The sequence below is a fragment of the Heptranchias perlo genome, chromosome 1 (genome assembly GCF_035084215.1).
Source record: "Heptranchias perlo isolate sHepPer1 chromosome 1, sHepPer1.hap1, whole genome shotgun sequence".
NCBI lineage: Eukaryota > Metazoa > Chordata > Chondrichthyes > Hexanchiformes > Hexanchidae > Heptranchias > Heptranchias perlo.
Window position 1 is genome coordinate 117,885,699 of NC_090325.1, and position 22,697 is coordinate 117,908,395.

A 22,697-nucleotide genomic window follows, 5' to 3' on the forward strand; every position below is an offset into this window, starting at 1 on the left:
CAAACCCATCTCTGTGACAAAGCTGGTTGACTCTTATCTGTGACCTCAGAATAAATTCCAAATTTTTCCATCTAACTCACTTTGTTTTGCCTCTCTTATTCATTTATCCTGAAGTTTATTGGCAGCCACCAAAACTTCACGATCGTGAGGGCTTCTGTTACATGACTGTTCTGTGGTCTTTGTTTCATTATCTGACCTAGTCAAGCTATGTCCTCTACTTCCACTTTTGTCTGTAGGGACTACTACTGCGAGATCACCCTCTTTCATTTCTAATTTGTGATTGTTTTCTGACGTGAGATTCACTTCCGGACTCCTTATCAGTACTTGTACTCCGCTTTGTACTCTCCACTCTTCTACCCCATTCTGCCAATCCACGGACCTCGCTTCGTGGCCATCATTCTGAACATTCAACCAATATTTAAACCTACCAGTAGCTTTGCCCTCATGTCCCAAAATTGTTGCATCCCTCCATTCATTAGTCCCTTCTGGAACATATGTCACTTGTGTGTACCTACTTTGGGTAATTGTTCTTTGCATGTGATAGCTCTGTCATGTGTTTCTTGATCACTGACATTACACTGTCCAGCCCTTGATCTACCTCATTCTGTACCTCAGGAACCTCATCAAAAAAAATGACGAACATCGGAGGCATAAGGTGCCTCGTTTACTTCTATCAACTGCTCAGAATCCAAGATTTTATAATTAATTCCAATTAATCATGAGGAATAAACCTTAACAGTTTGATTGCCGTGTTGGACAAGTACTGTCTTACCATCACGACCTATTACCTTAACAGGGCCTTTCTATTCCCAATGACCCTTTTTTTTTTATATATAGTATACCAAATCTCTTGAATTGAACTTTGTCTCAGATGGTCTAATACGATGCCTCAGTGCTCCGAGTTTTCTCTGATATCTCAGCCTTGATAAAAGCCTGTCTCCCTGCATGCATAGCATTTAAAAGCTCAGGAAAAAATGGCTCGAATTGTAGTACCTTATAGACCAGGAGGATTATCACAAAGAACAAAAGGTAATTTGGGATTATGCCCGTAGACTAGTTGGTAAGGACTATATCCTCCAGCCATCTGAAGAGAATTCTTTGCGTGAACTGCCATGCTAGGGCAGTTGACAATTTACACTCTGGTCAATCAGCCAAAATTTTATGCACCATGCTATCAATCACAGCATGATTGCTTTCATAAAGACCATTGCTAAAAGGGTTCTCAGCAGCTGTATTCATGACAATTATATTCTCATTCTCATGCATAGCTCTGAACTCCACGTTCACGAATTCACCTCCATTATCGGTCAAAAACTATGCCTGGTGTCCCAAGTCCAGTCCCTATCCATTTTTCCATAATTTTATCTAGAATAACCTAATTCTCTTTACTACATATTAGCATGGAAATACTAAATCTCATAGCCAGGTCAGTAAAATGTAAAGTGAAAACATTTCTGTTTTTGACCTATACCTTTAGATCCATGGCAACTACCTCGTTAAAGTCACATGCTAATGCTACACTCACAGTTGGATGTGGGGCCGTCCATCTTCTTACAGATTTCAGAGTTCTCACTAATCTCTTCTATGAGCCTCATATATTCCTCATTAACTACACCTGCATCTTTTAGCAGGAGTTTTAAACATTGACAAGTAGGGTGGGCAAATTGTCAATGTAAGTTAAAGACAATTTGTTTTTCTTCTCTCTCATCCTTATCGCCTAATGCCGTTAATACTTGCCTAACACGCTGATGAGAAACATCAGGTTTTGTTAAGGGGATACAATAATGTCCTGATTGGGTAAACTGCAAATCAACCGATTTCCCAAAAATGATTGCCTCATCGTGTTCCATGTCAAATTTGATTTTTGACTTTTTCAGGGAAGGTTTACCCAAAAGCATAGGTATTTCAGTAGAGACTACATCCGTAATTATGAAATGGCTTACTCCAGCTATCTTACATGGAATTACCACTCTCGAGTGACCTCAAGGTGTTGTCATCTCCAAACCTAAAACATGTAGAACTTTTATATTCCTTAACCTTGCGTCGATCCTCACTACTTGGCGAATCAAGATAACGTTTTAACCAATCTACCCCGCATACAGTTGAAGTACATGCAATATCTAACACTGCAAAATTAAAGGAATCCGCGACTAATACATTCGTCACAGGATTACAACTCCTTGTGACAAGTATAATCTGTTCATGTTCATCATTATCTTCATCCTCTTCCTCAGAGCTACTTTTTCCATGCTTCATTTCAAAGACCCTGTGTCTTGGCAATTTGCCTCGTAATGATACTTAGTCACATCTAAACCATCTCCTGATTTTTCCCTGGGCATTCCTGGAATTCACTCACCCTTTATTACTGTCCCAATTTTGTCTTCTATTGATATAACTGGATTTGTTGTACCTGCTTTCATCACCAATCTCGCTGTCTTTAGTCCTCCCGTCATATTGATGCCTGCATCTGGTCTCTTGAAAATATCGAAACCTGATCTGGTGACTGCATTTAGTATCTGAAATATTTCAAAACCTTGTAACCATCGAATCTTCTATTCTTTGTCATAGCAGAAGGCCTCATTTGTTCCATGAAAGCTGAAGGGAATGACTGTTACCCCAGGAATTTTTTTAAGGCATCAGACATTTGATCCAACAGAGTCTCCTTTTCCGAGAACTGGACGCCAGTTAGGACCAGTTACCTGTCCATATGAGACACCTTAACACAATCTAGTAATTTAAACGCTAGTACCAATCCAGGGATTTCCAATTTGAACTTTGTCAACCTTTTGTACAATTTGTTAAAGTCAATGCTATACTCTTCCATTGAATGACCATCCGTTTTCCAAAATCTATCTGCTGACCAGCCCTCATAGGCACTTAACAGGCAATCTCCCTTATAGATTTGGATCTAGAAATTCTATTAGAAAGGTAAAACTATCATCATTATCCAAAAGACGAAAATTGTTCACAGGGTATTAAACCACATAAACAGGAATATTACACCAATTGGGTCACTTTCCGCTGCTTAAATCTAGTCTGATTGTATTAGCAACTGGTAATTGAAAATACCCTCAACAGAGTGGGAGAAAAAGACACTGAAAAAGGTGTAGGAAATTATTTGTGTTGTGCAAATGTTATAAAAACAGAGGTGAGAGTTTGTCCAAGCTGTCCTCTTTGATTTTCTTCTGAGACCTTATTCCGTTCTGCAGTGTTGGAAAGTGACTGGTATCGGTTTGCTAATCTAATCTCTTGGGTGGCTTCACAGGGTTTCTGTCTTTCTTTGTTTCTTTTACCAACCTTAATCCATCCAGTATTCTCTCTGTCTTGGCTTTCTTCAGTTCTTGTCTCTCTGTCATGACTGTGCTGTTCCTGACTGTACTGTTCTCCAGCTCCAATCCTTGAAGGTTCACTCACAAGGTCTGACATTGGTCTGGCCATGACAATTTTCTGAGATGACTTACTCACTTAATACTCTCAAAAATCTGCTTCTTTCCAGCTGCCTTTGTAAATTAGGAACATAGGAACAGGAGTAGGCCATTTAGCCCCTTGAACCTGTTCCACCATTCAGAGAGATCATGGCTGATCTGTGACCTCACTCCTTATATCTGCCTTAGTTCCATATCCCTTAATACCTTTAGTTTAAAAAAAAATCTATCAATCTCAGATTTAAAATTAACAATTGAGCTAGCATCAACTGCCGTTTGCGGAAGAGAGTTCCAAACTTCTACCACCCTTTGCATGTAGAAGTGTTTCCTAACTTCACTCCTGAAAGTCCTGGCTCTAGTTTTAAGGCTATGTCCCCTAGTCCTAGACTCCCCAACCAGCGGAAATATTTTCTCCCTATCAACCCTGTCAGTTCCCCATAATATCTTGAACACTTCAATCAAATCACCCCATAATCTTCTAAATTCGAGGGAATACAACCATAGTTTGTGTAATCTCTCCTTGTAATTTAACCCTTGGAGCCCAGGTATCATTCTAGTAAATCTATGCTGCACTCCCTCCAAGGCCAATATATCCTTCCTAAGGTGCGGTGCCCAGAACTGAACACAGCACTCCCAAGTGTGGTCTAACCAGGGCTTTGTACAGCTGTAGCATAACTTCTACCCCCTTGTATTCTAGTCCTTCAGATATAAAGGTCAGCATTCCATTAGCCTTTTTGATTATTTTCTGTAGCTGTCCATGACATTTTAATGATCTGTGTATATGGACCCTTAAGTCTCTTTGGACCTCCAATGTTGCGAGCTTTTCACCATTTAGAAAGTACTCTGATCTATTGTTTTTAGGAAGAAAATGGATGACCTCACACTTGCCACAGTTTTGCCCATTCACTTAATCTATTAATATCTCCCTGTAATTTTATGCTTCCACCTACACTCTTACAATGCTTGCCTATCTTTATGCCGTAGGCAAACTTGGATATGTGGCTCTCTATCCAGTCATCTAAGTCGTTAATAAATACAATGAATAGTTGAGGACCCAACACAGATCCCTGTGAGACACCACTGGTCACATCCTGCCAATTTGAGTACCTACCCATTATCCCTACTCTCTCCTGCTGCTCAGCCAATTTTCTAGCCAGGTCAATAATTTGCCTTCAATTCCATGAGCTTCAGCTTTAGCTAACAGTCTCTTATATGGGACTTTATGGAATGCCTTCTGGAAGTCCATACAAACAACATCCATAGACATTACCCTGTCCACTATTTTAGTCACCTCTTCAAAAAATTCAATCAGGTTCGTCAGGCATGACCTACCCTTTACAAATCCATGCTGGCTCTCTCTGAGCAGCTGAAAATTTTCAAGGTGTTCAGTCACTCTATCCTTAATCATAGACTCTAGTAATTTCCTGACAACAGATGTTAGGCTAACTGGCCTATAATTCCCTGGTTTCCTTCTCTCACTTTTCTTAAATAGCGGAGTGACATGCAATTTTCCAATCTAAAGGAACGGTTCCTAAATCAAGACAACTTTTGGAAGATTATGGTTAGGGCATCTGCAATGTTCTCATCTACTTCCTTTAAAACCCTGGGATGGAAACTGTCTGGTCCTGAGGATTTGTCACTTTTTAATGCCATTATTTTCTTCACTCCTGATAATTTGCTTACATCAATTATGGTGAGACCCTGTCCCTGATTCAAATTAGTTTCCTTGATGTATCCGGCATGCTATCCTCTTCCTCTACTGTAAATACTGACTCAAAATAATTATTTAACATGTCCGCCATTTCCTTATTTTCATTTACAGTATCACCATAATCAGTTATTAAGGGGCCCACATTGCTCTTGACCACCCTCTTCTCCTAATACAATTGTAAATGTTTTTTGTTGATTTTGGTATTCCTTGCAAGTTTCTTTTCATACTCCCTTTTTGTAGCTCTTACTAACTGTTTTGTTCCCCTTTGCTGTTGTTTGTCTTTCTCCCATTCGCCAGGATCTGAGCTTTTTTTGCATTTTTGTGCTTTTTCTCTTAATTTTATGTTGTCCCTTACCTCTCGTCATCCATGGCTTTTTTTGGCAAGTAGAGCTCTTGCCCCTTAGCGGTATAAACTGGTTCTGTATCACATTAAGTTCTTTTTTGAACACCTCCCACTGATCTTCTGTCATTTTATCCGTTAACAGATTTGCCCAGTTTACTGTGAACAGTCTCTATCTCAATCCCATTGAAGTCGGCCTTATTTAAATTTAGAATCTTAGTAGCTGATTTCAAACTCAGCGTTGAACTCTATCATATTATGATCGCTACGAGATAAATGGTCACACACCGTTAGGCTGTTAACTAAATCGGGCTCATTACTCATTATTAAATCTAAAATGGCCTGCCCCCTTGTTGGTTCTAGGACATATTTATTCAGAAAGCTGTCCTGAACACACAAGAAATTTGCGACCTTTCTGACATGATCGCATCTGCATATCCCAATTTATATGAACGTTAAAATCCCCCATTAAAACCACTCTACCTTTGCTACATGCTTGGCTCTGCATTTATACATTCTGCCACTTCACAGCTGCTACCAGGAGGCCTATACACAACTCCCACTACAGTCTTAAATCCTTTTCTATACCTTAATTCTACCCATAAAGTCTCCACTGCCTGCTTACCTCTCATTATATACTCTCTTATCATTGAAGTAATTTCATCTTTAATCACTAAGGCTACTCCTCCCCCTCTACCAGTTTCCCCATCGTTCCTATAGACCTTATAACCTGGTATATTCAGTTCCCAGTCCTGACCGTTTTGCAGCCATGTCTCAGTAATGGCTACCATATCGTACCTTCTAAGCTGAATTGGTGCCTGCAATTCATTCAATTTGTTCCTTGTACTCCGTGCATTTGTAAAAGAATGCTTATTTGAGCCACACACCCTAACCTGTCCTTTTGCTCCAATGTTGTTTTTCTCACATTTCTTATTTCTCTCTCCTGATTTAATTACTTTACATCTTTTAGTTTTCCCTTTACCTGTAGTGCCTAAAGCATAATTTCTGACCATTACTCTACTCTTCTCCTTTTCGTTTGTTTTAGAATTATTATTTATACTACCTTTTCCACCTGAGCCCTCTCCCCCCTCCCCCATTTACTAGTTTAAAGTCCTTGTGACCACCTTATTTATCCTTTCCACTCGGATCCTGCTCCCACCCCAGTTCAGGTGGAGCACGTCCCGGCAGTACAGTTCCTTCCTGTCCCAGTACTGATGCCAGTGTCCCATGAAATGGAACCCCTCTTTCCCACACCACTCCTTCAGCCACGTGTTCATCTCCCTAATTTGCTTATCCCTACACCGATTTGCACGTAGCTCGGGTAATAATCTAGAGATTATAACCCTTAAGGTTCTGTTTTATAATTTAGCTCCTAGCTCCTAGCTCCTGGTACTCTCTGAACAGCCTCTTGCCAACTCTTTCCTATGTTGTTGGTCCCAACGTGGACCACACTGACTGCATCCTCCCCCTCCCCCTCCAATATTTTTTCAAGCCGGTTCGAGATGTCCCTCACCCTGGCACGAAGTAAGCAACATACCATGTAAGACGCTCGATCCTGCTTACAAAGAATGCCAACTGTCCCCCTAATTATTGATTTCCCCTACAACTACCATATCTCGCTTCTCCTCCTCCTCCTCCCTTTGGACAGCCTCCTGCTCCAGGGTGCCATGGTCAGCATTCTGGCTGTCCTTCTGACAGCCTTCATCCTTATCCTCACAGGTAGCATGTACATTGTACCTATTGGATAGGATCAGTTTCTGCGGATCCTCAATCTCTAACACACCTGGGTTTCCCTTACTCTCTACACTATCAGTCACACCAACCCCGTTCTGATCCTGTACCTTGTTCCATAAGACCAAAACTCTTTCTATACTGCAGAGAAACTCCTATGCTCTGACCAGTTCTACTTCCTGGAAATTATCCAAATTTTTGCTATATATAAAAAACAAAATCCCAGTATTACTTGAAAAATGACGGAATGTATCATTTTAAAATGGGGACTTAGTTACGTCTGTATGACCTGCTCTCTAACCCCACTTCAACTGAAAACTGCATTTGGTCTTAACTTCTCCGGGATAATTTTCAACTTTGCCATCTTGGAGGGAGCAGATCGCCCTCTCGTTGCAGAACCCACCCAATTCTTGTTCTAGTGAAATGAATGGAACGGAAATCAGACATGTTTTGCAATGCTCTGCAATCTGCTCCACCAGGTTACAGCCCAGGCAGTGAAGTTGAAAATTACTCCACTTGTGTGGAATGTCACGTGATGACTGGTATTTTTTTAAAAATTGGCATCAAAGAAAAAAGTATGTAGTTATCTCTTGTACTATTTGAATGTCCTTACCTAGTCTCTTTTTTTCACATTGTGCGGATTTGTGTGTTCTGGGATCTCAGGGAGTATGATCATGTCTCTGGATGGATTTGGTCCTGACAATGTATTCAGCTTGAATGAAGATAACAATCACTACAGGATTAGCAAAAGCTTGCTCAAAGGGGCAGAAGGAAGCACAGTACCTCTGACCAGGGTGAAGTGCTTGGTCTCCATGACAACACCACATGATATTAGACTTCATGGTTCATCAGTCACTCCAGCATTTGTGGAGTTTGACACAGCTCTGGAAGGCTTTGGGTGAGTGTTATGTTGCCTGCTAACCTTGAAGAAAAAAGACACAAGATATATTTTTCTCCACACTAGGCACTATTATTGTTTACTTATATCCATTTTGTGAAAATTTACATCTTATGGTTAATTTAAAATGAGCAATGAGGGATCAGTTTAATAGAAGGAAGCTAAGAATTCATCTGAATCCAGGGACAAGAGATTACAAGTAGTTTAATTGCATCTGCACGTTCATAAATTTGTGCACATCCAAGTACATCACAAATAAAAGTACTAATTCTTTTAAACTTTTCACTTCACCCTTAGTAAATGCTGTAGAAAAGTATTAATATTTTCAATTTTATGTCCATGTGTTCAGAATAAACCCAAAGCCATTGTGGGTGCTTCAGTGTATGTTGAATTTGTTTAAGTTATATGCACACATTTTAATGACATAATTGTTAAAAGGAGACACTATAAAATGTAGTACAGTGGAAGCTTCATTATCTGTGCTCATTATGTGGCAGAACTTTCATGCACAGACCTTTGTGAGAGGCATTGCCCAGTCCAATACTAGCTGAATACCACCTGTTGGACATGAATCAAATTTGTTAATTGTATTATACCTGTCTTCATTTCTGCATCTGATGTATTGCTGTACCAATATGTAAGATGAAAATTTGAGGACTTTTCTTTTATCCACTGGGGAGTCCGTCCCATTATAAAAAAGCACCTGCATTTACATACCACATTTCACATCCTTCGAATGTCCCAAAGTATTTCCCACCAATGAATTATTTTGAGATTTAATCACTGTTGTTATGGTTGATAATGGAGGTTCCATTGTAGTTTTCATTGTTTCTGCTAACTGTGCATTCATAAGTGCTCTGCTTTCTCCTATTAGCTGCCTGTTCTTGCCTAGTTTGGCTCCCCACAATGCACCCATCAATGCTGCTGCCACTACAGGAGGAGTTAATGATGGAACAGTTACTAGTGGACTTGGCACAGGTAAAAAAAAAAATTGTTGGCAGCAGCAGTTATATTTTAATAGTGGGGGAAAAAAACATTTAAGAGGCATATGGTGTGATTCGTTTGGGCTTTTAAAAACAAAACAGGCACAGATGCACACAACAGCCAGCATATAAAACTAACGTTTAGTTGATGGTTTAGCGAGTTTATTTTAGTGAGTAGCTCAGCCATGCAGACCAGGAAGGATCCAGCTTCATTCAGTGGTGTGTGCTGAATTAGCAGATTTCAATTGGACAGCAGTAGTAGCATTACAGTTGGCTTCAGTATACCTGGATAGGGGGGCTGAAAATCAACCAGAGTGCACTTCTGATTGCTAGACAACAATCCTTGGTGGAAGTGCACGTGTGAAGTTTGGGTGAGGACATAATTGAGCTTGGTTGTGATGCCCCCTTGGAGAAATAGCCTTGAAGATAGAGGTTTCCCCTCTTCGCCCCCTTTCTCCCCCCCCCCCCCCCCCCCACAATGTGATGCCTCTATATTCATCACTTTTCTCATTTCCCACACAGATTGTTGAGGCATGCAAACCATTGGCAACACTGAAGGACTTCTTATCAACAAATTGCATAATTTTAAACTAGCTTCTCATTTTTATATTATTTCATTTTGAACCCAATGAGCTAAATAATGACCTTACTCATAAACTGGATGAGGATAAGTGGCTGGACATTCATGTGGCAGGTTGTAGAGTTTCCACAGCCAGCAGACTCCATGAGAGTTAACTGATATTGTTCATTGTTTCCTGCAGACTGTTAGATGTGGGTGGAATTACGGCAGAGTTGTGGCAGGGGTTGCAATCCGGATCCACCTAGCTTCCGCCCTGTTAAAAAATCCCCAGGAACTTGTGAACTTGCAGGGATGGACACCTCTGCTGTCCACCTTTTCCCTTGCATACAAAGTCAGCATTCTGGGATTGTTTCCTGGCTACCCCGGGAATTCCAGCAGAAGCACCCCTGATTGTCCAAGCAAGACCTGCATCTGCTGAGAGCAGGCATTAGCCCCATTCTGAGCCTATTGAAAGACCCAACAGTGCACAGCCCATTGGTAATCAATCCTACAGGGATCGTTTATCTTTACAAAGGGGCCCTGATATGCCCTCAGAAGAATTAAATTGTTTTTCAACCTGTTTTTCAACCTATTGCTGGCATTGGCTCTCCCTTTCTTAATAAAAGGGTGCCGTTCTACGTTTCCACAGACAATGCATGGCGGACACCTTTGTTGAGTCACTACAGACACAAGCGCCTGCCCCCATTATTTAAGTGACCCTATCCCCAGGATTTGGAATGGGATCTTTGGGTGAAAGCGTCAGGCAACAGTTCCGCTTTGCTGCACTTCTAGTGGGGCACCGCCGCCATGGCATTTTTAAGCTACTGTTTTTGTCAAATTACATCAGTGTTTTAATGCCTGCATATCCAATGCACAAGGCGTGGAAGTCTGAAAAACTGCAGTAGCTAGGAAAGAATATCACTGAAATAATATTGTAGGTTGCAATGCATATGTGAAATAGTAAACCAGATTTTTTTTGCATTTATAGAGCCAATGTGACATAGAGAAAGTATGTGTATCCCCTTTTTTTAAAATAAAAAAACATGTTTTCCAGGTGAGCGATTCTTTCCACCACCATCTGGGCTTACTTATTCAACCTGGTTTTGTATTGAGAGGCTCAGTACTCCTCTGAGCAATCATCCTGTTAGACTTCTGACCCTTGTACGGAGATCAAACTCATCTGAGCAACACTACGTTTGCCTTGCCATAGTCCTTTCTGGAAAAGACAAGTCCCTGCTGGTTTCTACCAAGGAAGAGCTGCTGCAAAACTATGGTGAGTAGGTGCACAAATGTGTTGTTAAAACATATTCAGGAAGTAACAGATTAAAAATGCAGGAGTTAAAAAACCATTACATTATTTATGACATTCCAGTATAAATGTATCGATACATTTACCTTTCTGGTATTGAAGTTAATATTGTGGAAAACAATACCTTTTCATATTAAACAGTAATTTACTGGAAAATGGCAGTTTAACTATACATTCATCTGTTGTTGAAGCTGACTGATAACATTGTCAAAATAAATTTCTTCTGGAGACATCTGTTAATTGTTTTGTTACATTTTTGCAATAAATTGATGTATGATTTATGTGAGAGATTTACATAGCACTTTGATTCCAATACTTATTGAGAATTCACCTGTACATTTTAAATGTGGCCAAAAATGATTTGAATAATGTGAAAATGAAAAGTAGCACTAGGAAATGGGGGGAAAAATGATGCAACCTGATCTAGAAAGGAAAAGTTAATAACTTACTATCTAGGTGGTTGATTTTTTTAATGCTTCATAGCATCAAACAATTTAATATTGAGTTTAGTTTTAGGTGAATGTATAGCATTGTGTCCAGGCATTCTTCTTTCATCTGTTGGACCTCCATTCAAATTCAGCTGAGTTCAGTATTAGTGAAAATTTCCCCTCCTTGTTCAGAGTTGGTAGTATACTAGGTTTAGAGTGACTCTATTCAGGTTGCAGTAACAAAGAATTGTATTAAAACTTGCCACTAATTGGCTGCTCTGATTTTCTCTGGTTGGGAGAGGCAGCAAGAAGGTAAAATCAAAGGAAGAATGCTCTGAGATGACACTCATTCATTTACAGAGTAACACCAGCAGATGCTTGTGAATTCAAATATGATACAAATGTGTACAAAAATAAAATCTTTGTTTTGTATTATAATTGTTCTCATTTTTTGGCCGTAGCAGATTGTGTAATTAGTAATGCATTATTTCCTTTTTTGTAATTTTCCATCCTCTTTAAAATCTCTTGATCAAAGTGCCTTCCCACAACAGAGGATATGGACAGCCAGTATGCTCGTAGGCTACTGGCACGATTTTTAAAAAAAGTCACTCAGAGATAAGAGTGATGAATGCTGATTCTCCCTTCACTTTTGTCTCCCTCACTGTGGGCAATTGCCTTAACCAGAACATCTCGGAACTGTTAACATCAAGAATTCACCATTTCCTTCCTGTGGTATGGTGCACTAGTGCATTATTCCAATTCATTATGGGTTAGTTCTTGTAATTTTTTAAAAAAATTATCTCTTTCTGCCTTTAAAGCCCACCATTTCGACCAATGTTTTGGTCACCTCTCCTAATATTTCCCTCTCTGACTCGGTGTCAGTTTTTGTCTGATCACACCTCTGCGATATATTGGGATGCTTTTCTATGTTAAAGGCTCTGTCAATGCAAGCTGTTGTTACTTTGAGGGGAAAGTTTCTAGTTTTAAGAGATTGAATGGTTTAAACAGTTTTTCCCCAAGTGTATATCAGTAATAAAATTATTGAACTTAAAAATGTTATAGCAAACAATTAAATATGTGCAGTGCTGCTATTGAAAGATATAGTAATGGTATGACCTGCAGCAGTGCAGGGCGATGTCATCCTGTAAAACTAGGGCTGAATTGTTTTTTCTCCTTTTTTAGTTGATGACTTCAGTGAGGAGTCATCCTTTTATGAGATTCTTCCTTGCTGTGCACGATTTCGCTGCAGTGATCTGATTAATGAGGGACAGTGGCATCACCTGGTGCTTATGATGAGTAAAGGCATGTTAAAGAACAGCACTGCTACGTTGTATGTGGATGGTCAGCATGTTAACACAGTAAAGGTATGGTGCCCTGAGAGAGTGTATGACTGTGCCATTAAAGTTGAACCTGAAACTGTAAAACAAATTTAAATGTAGAAGTTTCATTTTTACCATATCATCTTTTGTTTGTCAGTCTTTTGCTGCTGTACATCAATTTGATTGTGTTCTTTTTAAAGTGACATCACAAGTTTAGTGATTTTATACCCAAGATAATTAATTAAAATGATGAATCACCATAGCATCAATTAGTCCTTTGTATTGTTCAAGGAATGTAATTTGAGGTCTCCCTCAACAAGGTTGTTCAGTGTAATGGTTATTCATAGTTTTTGTCTTCACACTTCACCCTGTGGGAGATCTTTTGTTCCTGTCAAGATATAATTTCCGTTAGCTAATCAAAATCAAGCAAACCGATTGGCTGGCCAGTGGATGCCAATTCCCCAAAGAGCCTATGTTTTTAGAAGCTAATTTAAATAAGGTATCATGTCCCAAATGATTATCTAATGACGGTGGTGTATGAATACGCAGATTCAGCTATGACTCCTCAACTTGTGATGGTAGTGCAGATTAGAATAGGCTGAAGTAATCAGATACAAATACTTGGTATTCTTAAAATATGCCATTTTTACTTAGTACTATTTCAAATGAAAACTACAGAGAGCAGAGGTGTCAAGATTAAATAAAGGTTTTTGGGGGACTTGGATTTATTGGCTGTTAAAATGGTTTTTTTTTGCTGCTTGTTTCATTTATTAAATTTAATCATTATTATACAACTGGACCTTTACTTCAGATAATCATGCTTGTAAGCGATCTCCAGCTTTACAGTTTGTTAATGACAATTGGCTACTTCATTGAAAAATGAATTTTTCCTGCTTTGGTAAATCTGTAATCCATTTATGCAGTGTATTTGAATCAATGAAGAGGTAGTACTTCAATTGTATACAATGCATTTAATTCACTTCAAGGCTTCATTCGTCTGCACAATTAGTCTCTCAAAATTGCATTTCCCTATAATTTTTAAATTAAATCAACAGTACTTATTAAATAAACTGACTACAAAACTACCAATTAAATACCATGTTGTTTCAGTGATCCTTAACGTTCATAGTTTGTCTATTTACTTAATAAAACACAAGATCATGTTTTATTCTCAGTTGCTTCATTCACTGTGCAGAGCGATGAAATCATCCACACGATGCAGAGATGAAAGCTTGTGACACAGGCTTTAAAAAATGGGCAACAAAAAAACACATTCAGAATTGTTCAGACTTCCCACACATTTCCAAGAGCAAAAATGGAATGTGCACTGGTACCTTGGGCTTGCTGTTCATAGTAAAATGAGGATATTTTTTGACAGTCTGTTCTATTTGTCTTTGCAGTTGATATGATTTATTTAAATCACGATTTTTGGATCCTCCAGGAAAGATTGTTAATTCAAAAAAGATGAAAATTTATTGGAACCAAAGAGAGTGCCATGATGGCGCATACCAATAGAGCTGCCTTCCCCTTTAACCTAGAGATCAACTATAGCAGTGTGACACCATCACAGTATAATACTCAAATTCAGCTAATATTATAGTAATTATTCCATGCAGATTAAATAAGCGATTATTTATTTTCATCTTTATAAGGACTAATGAGTATCAAGTATACACAATCAAATGTATAATAATTTACAAATTTCATTTCATTTCACAGTTTCTTACTGCTAAGAGAATCAATTCCATTACAGATTTCCAGCATCTAACTCTCAATTGATCATAGTTGTAAACAATTTTACAACACCAAGTTATAGTCCAGCAATTTTATTTTAAATTCACAAGCTTTCGGAGGCTATCTCCTTCGTCAGGTGAACGATGTGAAAATGAAATCCTCGAGATGAAATCGCATTTATAATTCACAGAACAATGCTTGGTGAGTACAGACAGTTTTTTCAACTGCCCGTTGCCAAGGCAATCAGTGTGCAGACAGACAGGTGTTACCTGCCAGGTCTCACAGAATATACAAATCACCAAAAAAAAAACAACAAACAAAAAAAAACAGAGATAGAGAGGTAGAAACATAGAAATCTCTGTTTTTTTTTGTTCGTTGTTTTTTTTTTGGTGATTTGTATATTCTGTGAGACCTGGCAGGTAACACCTGTCTGTCTGCACACTGATTGCCTTGGCAACGGGCAGTTGAAAAAACTGTCTGTACTCACCAAGCATTGTTCTGTGAATTATAAATGCGATTTCATCTCGAGGATTTCATTTTCACATCGTTCACCTGACGAAGGAGGTAGCCTCCGAAAGCTTGTGAATTTAAAATAAAATTGCTGGACTATAACTTGGTGTTGTAAAATTGTTTACAATTGTCAACCCCAGTCCATCACCGGCATCTCCACATCAATTGATCATAGTACTTTTCCCCACTTTACATCATTTTGCAGTAGCAAACTCTCATATTGTTTTCAAACAATGGCAACCTTCATAGACCCCTGGCCCAGCTGGCCAAGGAAACTGCAAGGGACTGCAGTACCCAGCACTGATGTCAGTATGTTTGGACCAGATTCTGCTGATATAATTGGCACTAATTGGACCTGGTGTCAACTTCCTTATGGAAAGGATACAAATAGTCTTTTGGAAATGTTATCAAGGTGTTTTTTTCCCTTCCCTGAAAAAATTCCAAAACAAAACAACTTCTGGTAGAGTACAACATTAATGGATTAATCTTAGACACCTACATAAAGGTGCAAAAAACTGAACTACTTTACTAGTACCATAATTTTGATTTTTTTTTTAGTTGAAGAAATGTAAATGAATAATTTATTTATCAAAATTTAGTATAGAGTGATCCCTGTATTCTGATAATGTCCACGCTTCATTTGGTGACTGTTTTAAACTTTACTGTATTCAATGAGCAGTAACACTTTTAATAAGTTGCCTTTCAATGTTCCAGTAATGGAACAAAACAGTGTTATAAATATATAAAGATCACTTTCACTGAAGCTATTATAATTGTTTAAAACACAAGCATTGTGAACATGCACTGCACAATCTGCAATTCCGTTTTTTAATTTGCACCAACAGCCTTTACTGTGATAACAGGAAAATGCAAATGTTCATTGGAAAGTATTATGATTTAACCATATTTTTTGTAGAGTGGACTTTTACAGGCACTGACTAGCATTCTTTTGTTTTACTTTTCTCTGTAGCTTCACTACATCCACAGTTCTCCTGGTGGATCAGGATCAGCAAATCTGCCAGTTGTTAGTACAGTGTACGGCTACATTGGCACCCCTCCAGCTCAGCGCCAGATCTCATCATTAGTATGGCGTCTAGGACCTACTCACTTCTTGGAGGATGTTTTACCTGCCTCTAGCATCGGTATCATTTATGAATTGGGACCAAACTATGTCGGTAGCTTCCAAGCTGTGTGTGTTCCATGTAAGTAATATTTTTGCTGTGAAATTGTAAAGTTGAAAATTAAGCTGAATAGGTTTTTTGGCAGGTATGAAAAAGCTTGTTAATTAGAGATAAAATATCTGTGTCCTTGTTATGAAACATAACAGATTCACCCCAGCTTTTTGTGTATGTGTTGAAAATCCTTCTCACTTCATTTTTTGTTTTCGTCACATTGATTTAAGCACGATGTTCCAACACTTATCTCCTGGTGTTACTTTTTTCAGTTACAGATTATGACTGAAACATTCTTCAGCATTGTTTAAAGAATGGTGGAATAGAGCTCTTCCAGTGGCTCAGCAAGTTTAGACAGTCAGTAACTGAACCTTACAAACTAGGAAAGTCCTAGGTCCGGTCTGTGGTCTGTGCTAAGTTGGCCTCCAAATCCCTAGATTAGGGAAAATTGACTAGGATTAGCAATACAATAGGAGTAGTCCATCTGGTCTATTAAGCTTCCTCTGCCATTTTGTTAACCCATGACAGCTCTATCTTTCTAATCCTAATTCCCTGCTTTTTTTTCCATCTCTCTTAAAAACAAAGGAAGGATTCCCATTCATCATTAACCAGTGATCTCTGCTGGAAGTACACATGATATCAAATGTAAACAGGATTAAATATAGCTGTGATTTCCCCTGATGGTCAAATAGATCACTGACACTCACTGTCAAGGCTCTCACATGTATAATAGCCTCTTGGGTGCGATACCAGAATGCATTTGATGCTCATGGAACCATACCCCAGCAAAGTAGTCTGTAAGGAGATCCAGCAGCTCCTCCACGGAGCCAACCGGAAGTCAAAACTTCTCCTTGCTCCCAAAAAAAATCAGCACTACAGGTCATCTTTTCAGTGTTTGGGAGCAGCCTCCAGTGATCCCTTTAAGACCGCTAGTTAGACCACGCTGCGTCCAGTGCCACTGGGCGGAGCACACGTAGCAAACGCTCTGTTCACTGACATGTGAAAATTGTGCTGGGGTCCTACAACCAGCTTAGGTCCCTGATTTGAAGACTTAAATAAGGCTTCCACCTGTTTCGGGTAGGAGCACTGGCGGTCCAGTAGGCAGGAGTATTTTTTACATTTTCATCTGCCGACCGCCTGGTTTTTCAGTGTTAACAACAGAGCGATAGGCAGACAAAAATCATCCTCAATGTCTTAAGGAGAAGAGAGAACTAAAATGGTGAGGGTGTAAAAAGGTGAAATGTGGATCCCTGGACAACTGCTTTCAATTGCCACCTTTAATCCCACATACCCACCCCCCCCCCTCCCAATTTACAACTCCTGGCCGTCTGTTTTACAGGTACAAAATGGACAGCCGTGAGCTGAATTTCTCTCCGTGATAGCAGTTATGTTGTTAACAAAATGGATAACCGCATTATCAAAATAGTGTCAATAGCATACTGCAAAATTAAAATTTTAGCATCAAGCATTTCATATTTCAGTCAGATGTTAAAAATATTTGCGCTTCATGTTGATCTGCTACTTTAAACATGTATTTGAGCTTTCAACACTTTTCAATGCAGTATATTCACAAATACAATAAATCTATTTTACCGCCAAAATAACATGAAAATATTTTATGATCATGGAAACTTATACTACAAATGCCTCATTGACGCCCAAGGCTTGCCTGATGCCGTGTTTAGGAGGACCTGAAATTATCAAGCAGCCTGCCCACCTGAAACAGTCAAGGCAGTTTTACTATGCAAATTGGTTCCTACGCTGGATGTAGCATCCCGATGCAAAATTCAGGCAAGCTCCGCCTAGTTGTACTGGGTCTTGAGCGACCTAACCAGCTGCTCAAAAAAGAAGCTACAGAACATCTTGCATGTTATATTTTCGTGGAGCCAGGAGCAGGGATGGTCCTCCTGGCTCCACAAAAATACTGCAGGCCGTTGTCAGCTCGGTCTCACCACTTTTCACCGCTCCCCCAAGGACCTACCTGTGGCTGGCTCGGCATTGGAGGCAGCCATAATTCGTCAGCCCCGATTGGCACCTGCAGCTCACCGCTTCCATTCAAATGAGGCTCACTGCTGAATTTGGCTTGAGCTTCAGGCTGGCATGGACCAGTGTGCGGAGCAGTCACTCCTGTTTTGGGCACAAGTCAAATTTCTCCCCTGTTATTTTTAGATATACTTCATTTTGTATATTATACTTCAGAGCCTATGTTCGCTCCACAGTACAAAAGCTGTTACTGGATATACATCTTGATACACACTTTAATTTCTTTCTTGTTCCATCTCCATTATAAACCATAAATGCTCTTACTTTGCTTTTGGATGTTGTTAGGTGGTGTACTTCAGGCTGATGCTTGAGTGACCAATAATAAAAAATGTTGCCTATTAAATTTTGTCACAGTGTCTCTTTGAATATCATCTTCATTTTCCTTTTGGCACCTCAAGCCATGAGGCAGCACTTTCAGAGGGTTTCAGAAATAGTTTAAATGCTGAAAGAACTTACCTGAAGTTAACTCTTTTCCAGAATTTGGCACTGATGTTGAGTCCTAGGATGCGCGCACATCTTGTTAGCACATGTTCCGTACGTACGTCGCCATAAACCCACCATATGCAGATCTCGAGATCCACTGAGACATGGCAGAAATTGTTTTTTGCAGGTCAAAATTGGGTAGTAATTGTTTTTTTTACTGATCCACCAACCTGGAAAAATACAAAAATGTATCAGTTAAAATGAGTAAATACTGATTTTAAAGGTTTCTAAATATTTTTCGTATGTCTAACCTTAATGAGGTCTGCATACCCATTTTGAAACCCCTCCCTGACTTCAAGCAAATAGATGAGAAGTGTGCTTTATATTACAGGAGCTGTGGGATTGCTGCATTAGTGATTCTGCTGCTGACAATTTATTTTAAAAAGCTAAGCTATTTTTAAACCAGTCCCATTACTGAAGAGATGAAATGTCATAGTTTGTTTTGGTGTAAAGCCCAACATCATGAAATTGAACCATCTGAGAGGTTTTTGCTGCACTTTGCCAGCTCGATGTTGCCTGCTCGCATTTTCCTTACCATACTGTATGAAGGTTGAGTCATTGAGCTTATTGTTTCTGTTGTTATCCTTAACCTTAGATGAGGGTCAAGTATGGCACTGTTGGCTAATTAGGGTGTGTTACTGCCAAATAAAAAGAAGCTCTTTTTAAAAAATAAAGTTTACGTTAATAATTGGATTCAAGATTATTAAGCAGATCTATTAAAATGCATAAGTTGGGAAATAGAATTTTACTTATTCTTGACATTGTCAGCATATCTCATGCATTCCATTCTCTGTAAAGATCCCAACATCCAGTCTCATCCCCTATTCTGCAAAACAGCCATCTATTTATATATGAAATATTAAAAATATTTTTAATATAATTATGTCTATGAATTCCAGTCTACAAAACCTTACTACTTGTCACATTCTTTCACACTCAACTTTTTACATTATAAAAGCACCTGACTATAAACTTATCAAACTGCAATTATGTGGTGGCACTGCAGTGCCTCAGTTTTATGTCTTCCAGCTTCTCGGCCTGTACTGCAGAGAATTCCTATGCTCCAACCATCTCTACTGCTCAGCTTCCCAAATTGCTATGTTTTGCTATCAAACTATAAATAATAATAGAAGATCAAAGTAATATATAAAAACTGAATTATATTTGCACCCTGGTCCAATTATCCTTCACCCTCTATTCCCGCTTCACCTGAAGGCATCCACGTCAATGTTAATTTTTTCTGTTGAATGTATTTCACAAATTTTATTAAACAAAACACTTTCTTTTCAAGTTTATAAATGAGCACACTATCAATAATATTTTCACTGGCAGTAAAAATACTGATACTGGATTTGAACACAGTTACACATGGATTCTAATGTTGGAAATTACGTGCAATTTACCAAGATTTTCTATGCGATAAAAGCAGCACACAATGCAGTATTCAACTAAGCCTTGTCCTTTATATAATACTTATTTTGTTTATAGAATCATAGAATGACACAGCACAGAATGAGGCCATTCGGCCCATTGTGCCTATGCTGGCTTTTTGAAAGAGCTATCCAATGAGTCCGACTCCCTTCCTCTTTCCCCATGGCCCTGCAAATTTTTCTCCTTCAAGTATTTATCCGATTCCCTTTTGAAAGTTACTATTGAATCTGATTCCACCACCCTTTCAGGCAGTGCCTTCCAGATCATAACAACTCGCTGCGTAAAAATTTTTTTCCTCATATGACTCTTTTGCCGATTGCCTTAAATCTGTGTCCCCGAGTTACCGACCTTTCTGCCACTGGAAATAGTTTCTCCTTATTTGCTCTTATCAAAACCATGTATGATTTTGAACACCTCTATCAAATCTCCCCTTAACCTTTTCTGTTCTCAGGAGAATAACCCCAATTTCTCTAGTGTCTCCATGTAACTGAAGTCTTTCATCCCTGGTACCATTCTAGTAAATCACCTCTGCACCTTCTCTAAGAAATAGAACTATTGTTTTTGTTACTTAAATGGTTTTCACGTAGAACAGAAATATGAATTTTGACATTGTAGGGTCAGTGATAGCTTTACTCTAGAGAAGACCTCATTGATATCTACATTGTAAATGTCATTGCAAATTATTGCACTTTTATTTCAGTGAGAGTTAGTCTGCTGTGTTTGTGAAATACAAATTTTGGATTATACATACTTACACTTTGGCATCCCTCAGGGTCGAGGATGACTTGCTTCCACTCCGGGAGGGTGGGTTCTGCGGTGGCTGAATGATCCAATCCTGGCGCCGCAGACTCTGCCACAGGTGGGGCAGGTAGTGTTTAATAAGGCGGGTAGATGAGACGCTCTGGATTCTGCGCGCTCTTTCCGCTGCTTACACTTGGCCTCCATGCGGTGACGTTCGAGGTGATTGGCGCCTTCGCGGATGCTTCTCCAGTTTGGGCGTTCTAGGGCAAGCGAATCCCACGTGTTGGTGGGGATGTTGCATTTTTTTAGGGAGGCTTTGAGAGTGTCCTTATAGCGTTTCCTCTGCCCTCCTAGTGATCGCCTGCCATTGCAGAGTTCAGAGTAGAGCACTTGTTTAGGGAATCTTGTGTCGGGCATATGGACAATGTGGCCCGCCCGTCACAGCTGGTTGAGCGTGACCAGTGCCTTGATACTGGGGATGTTAGCCTGAGAGAGAACACTCACGTTGGTACACCTATCCTGCCTGTGGTGTGGCAGGAGCGGGCTGGTGGAGGACCTTTGTTTTCTGGATGTTTAGCCTGAGGCCCCTTCTCTCATGCGCCTTGATAAATGCGTCGACGATGGTTTGTAGCTCGGCCTCTGATTGTGCGCACACGCAGGTGTCGTCTGCGTACTGCAGCTCGATGACAGAAGTTGGAGTGGTCTTGGTTCTGGCCTGGAGACGTCGAAGGTTGAACAGTTTCCCGCTTGTCCTGTAGGTTAGCTCCACTCCGGCAGGGAGCTTCATGGTGATGGGGTGGAGTGTTGCAGCGAGGATGATGGAGAAGAGCAATGGTGCGATGACACAGCCCTGCTTGACCCCAGTTTGCACTCGTATTGGGTGAGCTTCAATGTTGTACAATGACGCTCATTTCTCCAAGGAATGGAAATAAGATATCATTACTGCTCTATCATTGCAAAAAGCACCCAAAACTTTTTCTTTCAAAAGAACATTTTATTTTTTAAAAATTTGTTCATGGGATTTGGGCGTCGCTGGCGAGGCCAGCATTTATTGCCCATCCCTAATTGCCCTTGAGAAGGTGGTGGTGAGCCGCCTTCTTGAACCGCTGCAGTCCGTGTGGTGAAGGTTCTCCCACAGTGCTGTTAGGAAGGGAGTTCCAGGATTTTGACCCAGCGACAATGAAGGAACGGCAATATATTTCCATGTCGGGATGGTGTGTGACTTGGAGGGGAACGTGCAGGTGGTGTTGTTCCCATGTGCCTGCTGCTCTTGTCCTTCTAGGTGGTAGAGGTCGTGGGTTTGGGAGGTGCTGTCGAAGAAGCCTTGGCGAGTTGCTGCAGTGCATCCTGTGGATGGTACACACTTGAGCCACAGTGCGCCGGTGGTGAAGGGAGTGAATGTTTAGGGTGGTGGATGGGGTGCCAATCAAGCGGGCTGCTTTGTCCTGGATGGTGTAGAGCTTCTTGAGTGTTGGAGCTGCACTCATCCAGGCAAGTGGAGAGTATTCCATCACACTCCTGACTTGTGCCTTGTAGGTGGTGGAAAGGCTTTGGGGAGTCAGGAGGTGAGTCACTCGCCGCAGAATACCCAGCCTCTGACCTGCTCTTGTAGCCACAGTATTTATATGGCTGGTCCAGTTAAGTTTCTGGTCAATGGTGACCCCCCCGCCCAGGATATTGATGGTGGGGGATTCGGCGATGGTAATGCCATTGAATGTCAAGGGGAGGTGGTTAGACTCTCTCTTGTTGGAGATGGTCATTGCCTGGCACTTGTCTGGCGCGAATGTTACTTGCCACATATCAGCCCAAGCAGCCTGGATGTTGTCCAGGTCGTGCTGCATGCGGGCTCGGACTGCTTCATTATCTGAGGGGTTGCGAAT

The 22,697-nt window shown here is 40.1% G+C and overlaps 1 protein-coding gene across 1 annotated transcript in view; it reads left to right on the forward strand.

The window, feature by feature from the left end:
- The window catches only part of wdfy3 (WD repeat and FYVE domain containing 3), a 431,872-nt gene that overhangs the window by 228,990 nt on the left and 180,185 nt on the right, over window positions 1-22,697 (forward strand). Inside the window, exons 17-21 of the mRNA XM_067990523.1 lie at window positions 7,871-8,105; window positions 8,980-9,083; window positions 10,702-10,920; window positions 12,567-12,748; window positions 15,918-16,149. Coding sequence (XP_067846624.1) covers window positions 7,871-8,105; window positions 8,980-9,083; window positions 10,702-10,920; window positions 12,567-12,748; window positions 15,918-16,149 — 972 coding nt within the window. The remainder of the gene's footprint in view (window positions 1-7,870; window positions 8,106-8,979; window positions 9,084-10,701; window positions 10,921-12,566; window positions 12,749-15,917; window positions 16,150-22,697) is intronic.